The sequence below is a fragment of the Bidens hawaiensis genome, unplaced genomic scaffold (assembly GCF_021521415.1).
Source record: "Bidens hawaiensis isolate Kalapana, Puna unplaced genomic scaffold, B.hawaiensis_p1.1 tig00004242_1, whole genome shotgun sequence".
NCBI lineage: Eukaryota > Viridiplantae > Streptophyta > Magnoliopsida > Asterales > Asteraceae > Bidens > Bidens hawaiensis.
The window spans coordinates 1,348,511-1,365,194 of record NW_027491253.1 but is presented as its reverse complement, the minus strand read 5'-3'; the positions used below and the strand labels follow the sequence as shown (position 1 = coordinate 1,365,194).

Genomic DNA, 16,684 nt, shown 5'->3' with positions numbered 1-16,684 from the left:
TCTCATTTAAATATATATTTTGTATGCTCATAGTTTATTGATCTAGCTTTCTTTTGATAGTTGTTTTGCATGCTTAATGGTTAAAACATTCAACTGTGATCATTATTGATTTTCAGGATATACTTGGTGCTAGCTTTTGAAAGATGGGATTCAAGTCAGTTTTTAGAGTTTTACAGGAGCTTTTTCCACAGGTATGTATATATATACTATCAGTAATATTTGAAACAAATACTACATTAATTATTATACTTTAATTGCTATGTATATTTGTTGGAATTTTTTAAACATACACTAGATCTTTTCAAGAATTAATTAGTGTTTAGTGTTTATACAACTTACCTTTTCATGCAATCATTGACTGCTTCAGCTGCAATAAGATTGCTTATCATATTAGGATACTTCAAACATGAATGATGATATGTATAACTAGTGGTGTAACCCAGCGGTTTAAGATTTATTTTGCTAATTAATTTGTATACATTTTTTGTTAGTTTTTTAATAAAAAAATAGTATACATTATTTTGTAGTTTTTATAATAAATGATGTCATATAAATATTTAATAAAAATTATTTATAAATAAAAGGCTTGTTAGGCTGGAGCTTGATAAATGAAGCTTGTGCTTGTTTATTAAACAAGCTTATTTTGAGGCTCGAGCTTGCTTATGCTCGGCTCAATTCGAGTTTTAAGGCTTAAAAAGTAGGTCACGAGCAGCCTATATGTAAATTGTAATGTACTACTTTACGTGCAGGTTGATTCTCGTTTCCTGAAAGCCGTGTCTTTAGAGTACCCTGATGCTGATTTAGCTGCGGAAGCAGTTCTTTTTGAGACCATGTCTGCTATCCGTGAACAGCCAGTTACAGTTGGTTCTTCAAGTAATAGCCAGAGTTCGCTTGGTTTCATTGCTGGTAATAGTTTTGTTACAGTTTATTTGTAGAAGTATTTATTTTGATAGCTATTGTGTTTGGTATGTATTTTTTATTTGTTGGTTGTAGATAATGCCAAAACCGGTAAAGTTGAGTCAACAATGGATCATGTAGTTGTTAATCCATTTATTCCTGAACATTCAAATGAAGATTATGCTCAAAACGTTGATGGACGCGTACATGGTGCAACGGAAGGTAGCCTTGTCGTATATACTTTACTTTTGCTTATGTGATTTATAATTGTTTGGCTTTGCTTTGTGAAACATTTTTCTTATGGCAAGTTGGATCCTTTGGCGTGGTACAATCATTCGTTTTTGACTCGAGTGATTCAAAAACGATGCATGAGATTTCACTTTGGCACGAGAAATTATAATCAAGTTTCTAATAGTTCACTAGTGATTGGTGACACATGCCCTCGTGTGACTAGTGGAAATTATTGGAAACAAATAATAAAAAATCTAGCAGTTATTTTCATAATTTCAAAAGGTCGAGTTTATTTTGTTAATATTGTTTGGTCGGTGGTGATCGTGTCTTTGTGTGGTTGATGGAAATTATTGGAATTTAAAAATAAATTAAATGGCTATTTTCGTAGTTTTAAATGATCAAGGTTATTTTGTTAATATATCCTCCATTAAAATGGATATTTTTGTGATTTTTCTTTGTTATATTCACCCTTTATTGTTTGCATGCTATGATTCAGTTTCTGGTTATCTCAGTCTTTTGGGTTTAAACATTCAATTTTATACTAGCCACGGTAATACCGTTGAGTTATAAATATTTCTACTTACCTTTTTTTTAAGCAAACGTCTCCTGTATTGCATTTTATCCATTTAATATCACATGATCATTACATTATTTAGTTTTTAATGGCATTGACACTTATGCTTTATTGTTATAACCTGGCCTATCTATTTTGTAACTTTAGATGCTAGAAAGAGTGATACTGAAGCTAACTATGATAGTGCACCTCCACTTATGGAGACATTTGGGGAGACCAATAATATTAATGCTGATACCGCGTCACCAATTTTAATCCGTGAAAATGTTTCTCTTGATGATCATGATCAAGTACATGTGAAATTTGGAGGTGAAACTACTGAAGATGAAACGCTACTCGTTTCAGAAAGCAACCAATTTGTAGACATTTCCGAAACAGATTTAGCTGCAAAAGACGTTGAAAAAGATGATTCAGCAACTAACTCTGTTAATTCAGAAGATGAGCCGGTTATGAATTCTGTGCTTACTAGATCGGAGCAAATTTGTAGCACCGAATATCTTGATGAAGTTATTGAAGATGCTAAAAATAACAAGGTAAATTTGTATTCTTTCATATCATATTGAAACTTCATTAATTTCACATGCTTATTTAGATTGCGTAAAATCTCTTTTTTAAATTTATTAATTAATGAACTACCATAGTTATTTTAATAAATATCTTGTGCTCAAAAGTATAATGTTTCAAATCATGCATGGTGCAGAAAATGCTTGTGTCGGCTATGAACTCAGTTATTGATTTAATGAAAGTAGTAGAATCTAAAGAAAAGGTTGCTGAACAAGCAAACGAGGATGCAACACGAGGTTGTTCTGATATTCTTGCCAAGGTGGACGAGGTTAAGCACGCACTTCTAAGGGCAAAAGAGGCAAATGAAATGGTTATTCATTGTTTGTTTTAATTTGGTTTAATAGTTAATTATCAGTATGCTTATTGTTTTGTTCTTTTATTAGCATGCAGGAGAAGTTAATGCAGAGAAAGCGATTTTAGCTACTGAATTGAAAGAACTTCAGCTTCGCTTGTTTAATTTGTCGGACGAGAGAAACAAAGCGCTTGCAATTCTTGAGGAGGTATGATTTTTTATTTATTGTTTGATTTCAGGTATATGTTTGTTATGCTTAGAGTGGCAAATGGGTGCTCAGGTGTTATATAGTTATATTGGTATCATGGTATGCATTGGAACTTTCGGCTAGGGTAGTGCTTGATCGGTTTCGGGCTCAAATTGAACTAAAATTCGAAATTTCAGTTTTTGAGTTTTTGAGAAAGTTTGGTTTTAGATATTGACATTTGGGCTTGAAATTTTAGGGTAAAAAACTGGCCCACAACTTTGACTTTGGGCTTAAATCTGGTTTTTAATTAATAACTAACTGATGAGTTAGACACTTACACTATTTATTAAATTACTTGAAATTCAAAATTAAGAATCAAAATTCATAAATTCGGTTCGGCCTTTTCAGTTTTAGTTACACCAAAACTGAAACCAAACCAGAAGCCTGTTTTTTGTGAAAACATGAATCCAAACGGTTGGTTTTGTTTATTTACGTTCACTTATTTCAGTTTGGTTTTTTTCGGTTTCATGCACACCACTTTCGGCTTGTAGCCCATTTGTTAAGAAATTTTAGTGTGTAGTTTACATGTACAAAAGTTATTTATTTACTATAACAACTTTTTTTTAATTGAATAAAATGACCAAGAGCATGACCACATAGTTTACTTATAACACAGCAAGCACTTCCATGAATTGGCTAAAATTTAGCAGGCCACTATACCGGCCATCTTGCCACTTATCTGGAGTCGTCCAAAATATAGCTGGCGCTGGCTAAATTTGCCGGTCACTATACCGACCACTAAAGATTGTGCTACGTGTTTTGATTTTATTGGTTTGTATATTGGCCAGCTTAGTTCGTTCACGAAAGGGCCGACATGTCTTTTCGTTGAGCGGTTGTTTTGGTGGACCAGAGTGTACTTATTATAAATTTTTTAGCCGGTTAACATCATGTGGTTTTTTTATTCCGCTATAATGGTATGGGTGGGAACATTGGCTTGTAGTTGTAGCCCATTTTTTAGGAAATTATAGTATGTGAACTACATGTAACTAGTAATTTCACTAACAAATTTGCATTTCGAATAAATGACCAAGTGTATGTCCATGTAATCTTTTTCATTTTAGATGCGTAGAGCGTTAGAGATTAGAATGGCAGCCGCTTTAGAAGAAATTGCATCAGCAGAGGAGAAAAAGTTAGAACGAGAACGGTCTGCTAGAGAAGCACTTTTGTACCAAGAAAGCCAAATGGAAAAAGTGGTTGAAGAGTCTAAGAAACTCAAGCTAGAAGCCTTGGAAAATTCTAAGGTTTGTGAATTAATGCATAAATACCATTAAAAATAATTTTATGTTGTAGACTATGAATTTTATTTTTAATTTTAATTTATTTTTTTAGTTACAAGAGTTTCTCATGGACCGTGGCCATACGATTGATATCCTACAGTAAGTCTCGATTAATGTTACGAGTAATCTTTTAAGATAATATGAGAAAACAAACGTGACCATGTGTTTTGCAGAGGAGAGATTGCGGTCAAATGTCAGGATGTGCTACTGCTAAAAGAGAAGTTTGACAAACGAATCCCGCTATCACAAATACTTTATTCTAGCCAAACTTCTTCAATCTTTGCTTCTTCAAGTTCATCTTTCATAAGCACCACAACACCTCTTGAGGCCGAGGCAGAGGTAGAGACATACGAGACCCCGAAAAAGAGTTTAGATTATGGAATTTTTGACAATGGTGAAGAAAAAACTATGAATTCTGATAATGGTAAAGAAAAAAAGGTGGTTAGTGAACTTAAGGGGGTTTCGGATGATGATGAATGGGAGCTATTTGATGGCAGCTGCTGACGATGATGATGGATTGATCATGAGACGAGTGGTGGATTAGTCGTTTATTTTTTGTTTTGCAATCTTTATCGAGTTTTTGTTATCAAACACGTGCTTCATTAACATTATTATGATGTTTACTGTCGAAGACATTGTTTCCCGTTTTTATTGGCAAATTACCATGAAGAATGAAGGAAGGGAAAGAGCTATTGGTTTGTTTTTATGTTATTTTGCCGTTTATTGCCACTTTTAAAATATATATGGAGTGTCAAATATGGCTAAAGGTATTGTAATAGTTCTGGTATAACGTTTTAAGGAAATTGAGGATTTAGGTTTTTGAAATGTTTAAAAAGTTGGTTGAAGTTGCTTAACATGTTTTGAACAAATATATAGCCAGACAATTAAAGGCTAAATTTTTTAGACTTATAGCTTAAAAGAATTAAACATGCCAAAAGAATCAAAAATCACATGACTGTAACTTTTAAAATCATACTTAACACTGATTATTTAAAGGAAGAAAAAGTTAAGTGTTTCAAGTCAACTTAACCTTCTGAGATCCCAAGTTGAAGTTTTGGTAAGTAGCAAGTTTTGACAAGATAAAAGACGGAAAGACCTGACACAACTTGAAAGGAGTATTGTTTTGGGTTGTTATATCAAGCCCGTCTGTTAAACAAGTGGTGTTTTTGTTGCTCAATTTATTTACACGGGTCGTGTTTAAATTTACATGTTTGATTACAAGTTGGCCTGATTTTTTTTTACTAACCGATCAACCGAACCGAAACCAGAATCGGAACCAATTATTAACCACTATTGTACAAACCCCTTTTTAACAGATATCAACTATATAGTATAAACCGCTTTGATACCGATTTAACAATTTGGCAAGCATTTGAAACATATTTGGCTTTTGGAGTATAAACCACTTTGATACCAATTTGGCAATTTATCAAACCTAGACAAAGATATAAAGATTTGGCTTTTGATTTCCAACTTTTAAGAAACAAACCCATGATGCATAGTATACACATGTGTTCAAATAAAGTATTTACTCATTTATATTTTTATTATTGTAACTCTATATGTGTTCAAATAAAGTAAATTAATAGTATAACTGTCGTTTGATCAACTCAAGATTGAAGAATAATTTTATAGTTTAAACCAAATCTAAACTGATTCTTTATACTTGCATGCGAATATGCAAATTGAAAATGACTAAACATTTGTGTACTTGCATGTGAATATGAAAATGACTAAATAATTATGTACTTGCTATGAGAATGACTAAATAGTTGTGTACTTGCAATGAAAATGACTAAATACTTGTGTACTTCCTATGAAAACGACTAAATATTTGTGTACTTTCTAGAAATTGACAAAACGTCTGTGTAGCAACTTTCGTACAAGCAGTCTTACATATGTTTACCGAATCCAAAAGCATAACTGTCAAACTTGTCCGTCTTTATATCAGCAGTATCAGCCATCTGTTCCCATCAGAAAATCCAAGATCTCAAAAGGAAAGAGTGAGCCAACAACACCGCAATAACAAGAATAAACTTATATGTGCAAGAATAATTAACACATGAACACAACATGCTTCACACTAAATATGACCAGATTACATTCACAACCAAACTATATAGATTTTATTCAACTACTTTACTATATGTTCATAGTTGGATCAAGGGGATAACTTGTTTCGAAAATTTGCGTAACTGATAATCACGGTTTAGTTGAAAAACGAAAAAATAATTATAAAACAAACCCAAAATTCAAGCTAATATTCATAACACACTCACACTTATGACAAATATTTACAAAACTAGCCAAAAATGAATACTCTAACCTAGCTACATTACTAAACCTGAATAAGATTCTATAATAAACTCTGCAGCTGCACCCATTGTACCCACCCCACCAATCTCCAACAAAGCCAAAGCCAACTCTTCCTCATCCCACTTCCTTAACCCTTTACTCAAACTCCTCAAAACCGCCACATCAACCTCGCGGACCCACTTCGGCATACACGAAACCATTAAACTCACAAATCCCGACACATAAGCCCGCCAAGTTGCCTTATTACAACCAAGTGAAAACTTACCATCAAGTGCACTCGCCATGAACTCAAGGTGGGCCCTGAGGATAACAGGCCGTTTTTTAGAAGCCAGAGATGACGAGTCAACACCCCACGCGAACGCACCAGAGAGGATAGTGAAGTAAGCAAGAGCATAGCCTTTGAGCATACCAATCATCCCACCCGAGTCAACTTTATTCTGGTCTGGCCGGTGAACCGATATGAACCACGAGGGTAACGTTTCTTTTATTAACATTTGTACTAGATTTAACCCGCCGGTTATCCAAACGAGTGAAGCACCGAGTGAAGCTGCTACTTTGATACGAGTCATGACTGAAGAAAGAGAGACTTCACCGTATCTTAAAATTGTTGTGCTTTTGGGTTTTTTTATATTTTCGATCGGGATATTAGTGGTTGTAATATCTTTGACTGATTGTATTAATAGAGAGACGATTTCCTCGGTCATGAATAAGAGGTCTCGGACACTACGATGGACTCGCAAGTAGAGGATTCCGGGAGCTACGGGTGTCATCCTGTGTAAACAGCGGGACCCGAATCCGTGACCTAGTAGGCTACCTGTCAAAAATGTTGGATGATCAGATTCTCTTGTCATTTCTGAAATAAACGTGCCCCAATATATATATATATATATATATATGGGAGAGGTAACTACGCAGAAGACAGTTTTTTGCAATCACAAAAGGAACAAAATGAATCATTCATTTTTTCAATAAAAAAAAATAAAACACAAGAAAATGGTTGATTGAAAAAATGATGTGGGAATCATGTGTGGGTGTATTTTCTATACATAACCTATACATGTGTAGGTCAACGTTTAAAAATGAAAATAAAAACAAAAGAACCAAATTAGTTTAATTGTTATTTATGTACATAAAATAGGCATTTGTATGTAAGAAGTAAAAGTTTTTAAAACTTTTAGCCATTGATAGAAAAAACTAAAAGAGCTAGATTGGTTGTTTTCGTTCTCACAATAATTTCATCTTTTGTAAAGAACCTATCCCTATATAAAATATGCATATATAGAAACATGATGATGTCATTTTGCAATATATATGTAAGTTTGTTATTTACCAACTCCGCCAGTGTTTGTGATGACAGAAGGAGAATTCAGGTTAAGAGTTGACTGGAAGCAGACTCTGAGAAGCTGGACAACAGCATCATTTTTGTGGTGGAATATGGCTCGGGATGCAGAGAAAACAAGATATTCGGTCCAACGTTTGGCCTTTTGGGTCCAGAGAGCGACTATGATGGGCATGCATGGCCATTTACAGCATGAACCCAGAGTGGTCAATGCCGGGCCTGCCAAGTTCAGCAGCGGTTCTGTTATTCTATCAACTTTGTAGGTTATTGTAAGGCTCACTAGAGCAGCTAGAGGTAAAGGAAGAGTAGCTGAAGATGTCGCACCTACAAGAAAATTAGATTATAACAGTAAAATTTCATTTTTGTAAACGTATGTTAACGCATTAATTATATGTATTCTACAAATAGGCAGAAAACTGTTTGTAGGAACCCGACCAGGACCATTTCGACCTTTCCTATGTGCTATATGATCATTTCATCAATTAATAGGTCAACCGGGCCATTAAAATACTATCTAGAAAAAGGAATCAGGTCAAGAAAGTCACCCAGATGTATTTTTTAATGGTCACAGCGTATTAAACTGTTTTATTAAGAAAATTCATTATTATTGTAACAACATAGTTTTTGCATTCATATTTAATGCCTTAACCCGTCCTGATCCGACCAGTCCAACACTCCAACCCGCTCAATTTGCCATCACTAACTGGTAGGGGTGTGCATGGGTCGGTTTTGGACTCAAACCTAGCGAAAGGCCAGAAACTCGGTTTTTCTCAGTTTTTGAAAACTGTTCAGTTTTTAGTTTTCACAATGGATTTGGTACAGTTTCGGGTTTTTCGGTTTTTACCATTTGGGCTTAAAACTTTTGGGCCGAAAAAAAGGCTCAAAATAATGAATTTGGGCCTAAATTTTTGTTGACTGATATTTAATTGACCATTATACATTTGGACAACCATTTATCAAATTGCTATAAATTACTTAAATGGGTTTTTTTGGTTCGGTTCAGTTTTTTTGGTTGATATTAAAGCCAAAAACCGAAATGAAAAAACAGTTTTTTAAAAAGCATAAAACCAAACGTCAGTTTTTATTGGGTTCAGTTACATCGGTTATTACTAAAAGTCAGTAGCAACATTAGACACTTAACTAATTTCCATACATACCTGCAAAAAGACTTGGAACATCAACTCCAGTTGCAGCCAATATTTTGTTTATATTTTGTTCTACCATGGACAGGTTTGCAGCAGGACTTGGCCAATCGGTTCCATTCATAGATGCAGGTTTCCAGAGACCTCTTGTTGTTTCAGCTGAAAGATAACTTACAATAGTTACCATTGAAGCAGGAAGAAAGTCAGCAAGATCTTTTAGCCCTGAAATAAACACCACCATAAATTAAATTAAATTAAATAAAGTATCATTATTAGAATATGTGGAACAAACCTTAGTTGGTAGAGATAATATCATTCCTAAGTTCTTGGACAGCTAATTAAACATGTTGAATCCATGAAAAAGACAAAATATGGACTTCACATTCTTCGGTAAATAAATATAATAACATTACCATATAATTGATGATTAGGTCACAAAAATACAGATTTTATACACTGTTATTTACACTGTAAGCATCCAGGGGTGACAATTTCTGACACGATACGAATATAATCAGTTTTTTGGTTGCTATATCTAACCATTTAAGAAACAAAGCGTGCTCAGGTTGACCTATTTAACCTGTTTAATTAAACAGGTCAGCCCGCCAACCTGTTTATATAAACAGTCAACATAGTAACCCATTTTTACAACCCAATGACCAGATTAACACCTTTACAACTTTACTACAACCTAGTAACCCATCATTCTTTTAACATATTCAGATAAATGGGCTAAACGGATCGTGCTCGGGTTACACGAGGTTAAGTGTGTGCGGGTCGGGGTTGATGTTTTTTACAAGAATAAATATACATGTCGTGTTCAACAATTCAACAAGCCAACCGGACACAATGATTTTGGGTCAAGCTTATTGACCTGAAACATCTCTTGTCTGAACTTTTTATTATCTGATTAGCGTGCCACATATGACCCCAGAAATTATGTTATTTCAGTAATAATTCAACTTTTTGAACATTTTAAGCAACTTTGAATCATATTTACCTGTTTCCTTTAAACCCAAACTTTTAATTTTAGGTACCAAAAACACTAAAGATAACAATAACACTAATCGGCCCATTAGTAAATAAGTTGGCAGTGCTACGTCAGGCAGAAAACTAACCAGTAGTGAGTTCACGGGGCGACAATCTTCCATGAGCACAGGCGGTCAATGCAGCATCAAGTGCAAACGGAACAGCTTCCAGAATTTCCCAAGCAGGAAGTTTAAGACAAAGAGTATAGTCATCAGTAACCGAGCCAGATGAATTACTACTTCCAGACGTTGAAGAATTCAAACTTCGACCACCTCTCCTTATCTTTCTAAACATCATGTTCAAAAGTGCATCAAAGATCTGGTAAACCGAAGTTCCCGGTTTGAGATCAGATAAAGTCGAAGCAATACACGCTTGATGTTGTCGGTACCAAAGTTTCAACTTTGGAAAAGAATCCAAAAACACAGGACCCGCAGATGACAGATCAGATTGTCTATATAACCTCTCTCTTTTCTTTTGTGCTTCAAGTGAATTGCGTGCCAGTAACAGGAACTCGGGTGTTAGTTGAGACCCGACAGGGGTTAAATCTCCCACATGCTCAAAAGGCGATTGATGAAACCGCCATAATTTCAACAAAAGTGTAAATGCATTTGAGAATACAGCAAGTGGGCATAAATGTTCACCAGTTGGTAGAGTCCATGATACCGAGGGTGAACATGACCCAAAAACCTCACATATAGGCATTAACACTCCAGCAAGATGTGGGACCTACAAACGAGCATGCATGTTTGAATAACGAGAAAAGGCTCAAATGGTCCCTGTGGTTTGACCAAATTGCAAGTTTGGTCTCCAAATTTTAAAAATTGCAATCTTAGTCCAAATATTTGTGAGAGGGTTGCACGTTTAGTCATTGTCGTTAATCCCAAATAGTTTTTAACAGAAAAGTAATGTCAGGTGCCATTCATGTGAGGGCAACTGTGTCTTTTTCAAATTTGAAACCTTAATATAGTAGTCTTTTACACTCCAAAACTCCTAGTGTCAACTCCATCACCTTCGATTTTTAAACCGAACCTTTGATGTGGCGCTAACCGAGGAAAATCATCACCTTTGGTTTTTAAACCAAACCTTTGATTATCTTAAAAACCAACGCATTTTTGCCTTGTGCTCGAAGATGATGTTTGTCGAATGTGGTGAAGGTCAGCACCAAATCGATGGTTCAGTTTAAAAGCCGAAGGCGATGAAGTCAACGTTAGGAGTTTTAGAGTTTGAAAGACTATTAGGGTTACAATTTTGAAAAGACACAATTACCCTCACATGAATGGCACATGGCATCAATTTTCCGTCAAGAACTAACTGGGATTAACGGTGGGACTAAACGTGCAAACCTTTCACAGATGCTTGGACTAGGTTTGCATCTATTAAGAGTTGGGGGGTGGGGGGGACCTTGCAATTTGGTCAAACCACAGGGACCATTTGTGCACTTTTCTCTTAAATAATATATATAAAGAGCACATGGATTGAAGTTTACTTACCAAGCCATGCAAGGAAAAGATCTGAACGCAGTCGATGAATGATATCCCCAGAAGAAGTGCGTTTAGAAACGGAGCACAAGCTAACAAATGACTCTCAGTCCCAGAATAATCTTTTGGAATTGGAGATGATAGCAGCTTAATGATGAAAAAACCAGTATGCTCCTGCAAAATGCAGCCACAATATATATTATAAAAAATATATTTTAGCATAGTTAACTATGTGTTAAGCATTTGATGATAAAGAAGTGATGAAATAAAATATATATATCTATATAGTAATGATAATAATAATAATAATAGTAACAACAATTAGCAAGAATAACATTAACTTTAATAAAGGATTCAGATAACTAGATAAGCAAGGCTCACTTGTACATTCCAACCGCGAGTCAATGACGCACCGCATAGAATAGTAGCAACAGAAATCTTGTCAGCATTTGAACCATCGGTTGCAATTGCATATAGTTTTCAATTTCAGCTAAGCTTCCATTAAATTCAAGCACTTAAATTCAGTTTCCGCACAACTGATTGATTTAAAAAAAATACTAATGATAATGCACGTATACTAATTTAACACTTTATAAGGACCAATGCATCATACCTTGAAGCTGGAGTTGAAACCAAAGCATGCACCATCGAAGGAGTTAAAGGGGACCCCTTCATCATTGCTGACCAGCCAGCAATCTGGCCCGTGATGGGGTGTGGTAATTGACCAGTATGCCCCTTCACATACCCAGGCCACATATATGCTGACGTGTCCAATAGCTGTCGCGCAATACAAGCTTCTACAATCAGATGCCTCAGATCACCAGCTACAAACATTAAAAAAGCATCACCTTTAAGTGAAAAGAAAAAAAAAAGAAAGAAAGGTGAAGAAATCAAAACAAATAAGAAAATGTAGGTAAAGCGAAAGAGATTTACTCACAACAAGTGGCTGGCATGTCATTCAAGCTTACACCATCTAGATAACCATTTCCAATTCCTAGGCCCGAGAAAAAGAACATAGCTTTCGCAGCTGCTTGATTTGCTAAATTACTTACACATGAAGGTGGGGTCAATAAGCCCTCAAAATCAGCCAATTGTTGTACACTTGAAACTAAGTTCTTACGACAATTTCCAAACACCTGTCTTTCACTCCGCATATGCATATTTCCGTTCTCATTTTCCTCAATAAGAGCACTCTCCTCTTCATCAATGATATTGACAATTGCAAGTGTTGTTATACATAATAATAAGACTAAAGATGTGTGGCGAGGTACCGGGCCCTCAACAGCACCCTCTCCCTATGAAATCAAGTGCGAAATAACATGTTTTAGGTTCATTTGTTTATCTTTAACTGAACAAACGATCAAACATGAACAATTAACGAACAGGGTTTCTTGTTCGTGTTCGTTAAGAAAATGAGTGTCTTTGACTCTTTGTGTTCGTTTATGCTCACTTGTTAATAGTATAAATGAATGGTTCACAAACAAAAACGACAAATATTAAAACATATATGATCAAACATAACCGAGCGAGCACCAATTAAAATTAAATGTCAACACCAATCAGTCAGGCCTAAAAAAATTATTAAAACTAGCGTAAATGAACGAACATTAATGAGCGTACACCAACGAGCATAAATGAACAAACATAAGCAAATGTTCACGAACATAAATGACTGATAAGACATGTTTTCATGTTCATTCGTTTAACTAAATGAACAAAATATTTGTTCATGTCCGTTCGTTACTAAATAAATGAACATTAACAAACATCCTGCCCAACAGTTCATGAACCTTCAATTCACTTACTGGCCTAGTTTAGAAACAAATGTTGATTCTGGCTGTTTATAGAAATTATATAAATGTTTTTACCCTTTGAACAAGACGTAAAGCTGCAATCCACAAACCCAGAAACACATCCTGCCATGAAGCCTGAGTAATTGCTTGTTGGGCTTTTAGTAAACCTATGATAACAACTGAATTGTTTAGAAACAAACGACATTTATCTATGTTAAACTTATGACAAATTCATAATAAACTGATTATACCAGTAAGGGTTTCAGCAGCACTTGTGGTGGCCACAATTGTTCCCTCCATAAGGTCTTCAAGGAGCATATCAATTGGTAGCCAAATTGCTGAATGACTAGCATTATGACTCGGACCTGAAGATGAAACAAGCGATCCAGAAGCCATTACTGCATGATACTGTTGTAAAGATACTGTTTTGCATTCGCGTGACACTAGTGCGTGGTTATCAGATGTTAAATGCAAAAGAGCCTCAGGAGTAATATCTTTGGAATTTCTCAAAGACATCGACTTTGTTGCCAACAATCTCAAATTATCAATAAAAGATCCCCAGTGTACAGGCCTAAAACGAGAAATTAGCAAAAATTCATGTCAGAGATGATCAAGGTTATATCATGTGTGTGTGTATAGGGAGAGGTTCATTACAGATGACTACATTATTGCGAGAAGAAAAAGAAGAAACCTAAATCGTTTGTTTTTACTATCAATGGTTAAAAATTTTTAAAACTTTTTACTTCTTACAAACGAGTGTTATGTAATATACATAAAAAAACCATTAACTATTTTTTTCATATGATTTTTTTTACTTTAAAATGTTTACCTACATATGAAGCGCATAACCTGCAAATGTGTAGGTTCTATAAATAAACGAGTTTTGTTCATATATTTTTTTATAATGCTAAAAGGATGAATAAACATTGCATTTTAATCATTTTTTTTATTTTTAAAATTTGAAAAATTTGAAAAAAAAAACGAATAATTGTTTTCTTCTTTCTCTTCTCGCACTAAAACCACATCACTTATCGTATATAAACACTACGCACTCACATATTTCGTCGTGACAAGATAAGGATCCTGGAAGTTATTTTATTTCGGTAAAGTTCTCCAATAATCTCAATGGCTAAAGTGGTATTACTTTTGTACAATCTGTCATTGAAATCAAGTTTCTTTGGTCCAATATTATGATAATCAATTTCCATATCATGTGATTTGATTAACCAAGTAAACTTCTTTTCAGGTGCAAGTTCCAACAATCCTTCATCATCTAACGATGCATCAAGCAACTGCCACACCATCATGAAGATAAACTCAACTAAAATGACTCCAGGTTCACTAGAGACAATGCCAAATCTTTGGGACAGGTGAAGAGCATCATCTACAGATTTCATGATTCTGCAATTGCATCGTTAATATATGTCAATCCATCTATATCCAAACAAACCTAACCGATGCCATGCTCCATATACAATCTCAGATAACACAAGATAGAAGCTTACTTGTGAAACTTGGGGCCATTCACTTCAGAAGCCAATGGCAAAACTAGTCTTCTAAGTAGCTCCAAATAAAGCCTGTAGGCAGCAGGTTGGCTTCTACGACTCGGGATTACACTATAATCATTTAAAAACTTCAAGTCAGCTAAACGAAGATCAACCAGATAGACCAAAGATTATACAACGCTATCCTACTCAAAATAGTGGCGACTGTAAAAGACGATTTTAAACATGACAGATTGACAAGTGATCAAAAAACTTTTTCTCACCACAACTTGATGTTCGAGTTCAAATTTGTTAGCAAGTTAGCAACATCATTTAACCATATAAAGAAAAGACTAGGCTTTTGTATGTTTAATCCTTGCAACTATAAATTTCTGTTTCTGCTAATTAAGCATTAAAAACATCACTAATTGATCCTAAAGCATACACCAACAAATCCCACAAAGAACAAAAGTTATTGGTAGGGTCTCCCCTTACGTCATCCATGAGGATAGAGAGGCTCTTCCAGAGAGACCCCGGCTCCAGAGCAAGCCAACACACAAACATTCATGTACCAATAACAAAACAACTAGTGAACAAGTGACATAGTGAAATATAAACACATATGACGTCATAGAACACAAATAGACATAAAAACCTGAAGCCAATCACATGCAAAGTCCACCTAAAATGTAGGAGAATCTAAGCCCCTAAGATAAATCTAACATGCAAAAGTGTCATCCCCTAAAATTCGTTAACCTTAATTAATCCTACGTCTCCACAAACTCCTATCATGGACCATGTAGCTAATTCATATACTACTTACCATAGGGTTGATTACTACTTAATAAATGTGTCCTTCAAATACATTTTAAGAAACCGCAAGCACTAAACTCCTAGCCCTAAATAACTTTCAATACTTCTACTTGTAGCCTGCAATACTTAATTCGAGCGTGTTCTATTTCTATGCCAATCCTCTGTTCTAGTGTACTATTCATAAATCATAATAGACAATATCCTCATCTAAGCTCAACAAATCATAAACCAAACATAACCACACTAAGACACATTCAAAATAACCACAAAAACCTGTTAGAAAGAAGCGCGAGAACGAGCATTGGCGGAGCGAGTCTAAGCGCAATTGCTCTCTCTAAATACTTCCAAGCAATCGGCACATTATTACTCCAACAGATATTCGAAACCAGCAACTCAGCCACCTCCGTCGCCGGCACCGAAACACCAGCCGACACTAAAACCGACGATACTTCCGCCGCCCAAACCACAGGATCCGTACCGTTACTCTGAGCTGCATTCGTCATTTCCATCACTCCATCCCACACAGTCTCCGTGGCCATGATTCAGTTAGGTTAATAACGGTCTTAACAAACTAAGTTACTAACTAACTAAGGGTTTGGAAGAAGAGGAATTAGAATTAGAAGAATACTGTTAGAATTGGTTGCAGTTGCACCACAAAATTATTTATATTGAAATTAGAGGTATCAAATAATATTTTGAATTAGCCACGCATCATAATATTATTTTTATATTCGCCTTGAGGGGCTTGGATACTGACGCTTTGGATAACGGGACAAGGAGTGATCTGCTCTCTTTTTAAAAAAGGTGACAGTTTTTGGATTATTAAATTATGGTGTGTCGTTATTTTTCTTCATGGGAGCACACGTGAGAATTTTAAAATGGCCACACTTATGATAAAAGATTGCAGAGATTTATCGGCTCTACTGGTTATACCAAACTTTTTGTTTGTGTTTATATAATAATAATAATAATAATAATAATAATAATAATATATTTAATGTTTAAAAGTGTCATAGATATAGTTCTCTCTTAAGGCTTATGCGGTTATATGTGTAATTATGATGTTGGAAATGGAAACCTTGATACTATGGTCACGACTCACGAGTGGGTCGAGTTGGTGGAGACGATCATACTGGAATCAGGTTAAACAAATTTTATAGAAGTGCCAATTTAATTCAGGTCAAAATATAATTTGAGCAAGATGGTTT

At 35.0% G+C, this 16,684-nt stretch overlaps 1 protein-coding gene and 1 pseudogene across 2 annotated transcripts; one reads left to right on the top strand and one right to left on the bottom strand.

Annotated features, from left to right (window-relative positions):
- The first annotated feature begins 1,025 nt into the window (after positions 1–1,025).
- LOC143625867 (uncharacterized) lies at positions 1,026–4,586 on the top strand. The gene is made up of 7 exons (XM_077096091.1): positions 1,026–1,119; positions 1,850–2,235; positions 2,403–2,576; positions 2,650–2,766; positions 3,867–4,046; positions 4,135–4,181; positions 4,256–4,586. The coding sequence occupies exons 1-7, from the start codon at positions 1,026–1,028 to the stop codon at positions 4,584–4,586; spliced, it is 1,329 nt and encodes a 442-aa protein (XP_076952206.1).
- A 1,826-nt stretch (positions 4,587–6,412) lies between these two features.
- LOC143625866 (mediator of RNA polymerase II transcription subunit 33A-like) lies at positions 6,413–16,015 on the bottom strand (annotated as a pseudogene). Its single transcript, XR_013152337.1, has 13 exons — positions 15,750–16,015; positions 14,685–14,795; positions 14,236–14,580; positions 13,431–13,750; positions 13,255–13,346; positions 12,324–12,681; positions 12,000–12,210; positions 11,768–11,881; positions 11,399–11,560; positions 9,998–10,634; positions 8,895–9,101; positions 7,729–8,061; positions 6,413–7,212 (listed from the first exon to the last, which is right to left on the bottom strand). The product of XR_013152337.1 is annotated as a mediator of RNA polymerase II transcription subunit 33A-like (transcript).
- Positions 16,016–16,684: the final 669 nt, after the last annotated feature.

Excerpts from the sequence above, each read along its gene's own strand:
- LOC143625867 (XM_077096091.1), top strand. The coding sequence starts at position 1,026 with ATGGATCATGTAGTTGTTAATCCATTTATTCCTGAACATTCAAATGAA. Across the intron at positions 1,120-1,849 it reads CGTACATGGTGCAACGGAAG|ATGCTAGAAAGAGTGATACT; the intron begins GTAGCCTTGTCG and ends TTGTAACTTTAG. Across the intron at positions 2,767-3,866 it reads CGCTTGCAATTCTTGAGGAG|ATGCGTAGAGCGTTAGAGAT; the intron begins GTATGATTTTTT and ends TTTTCATTTTAG.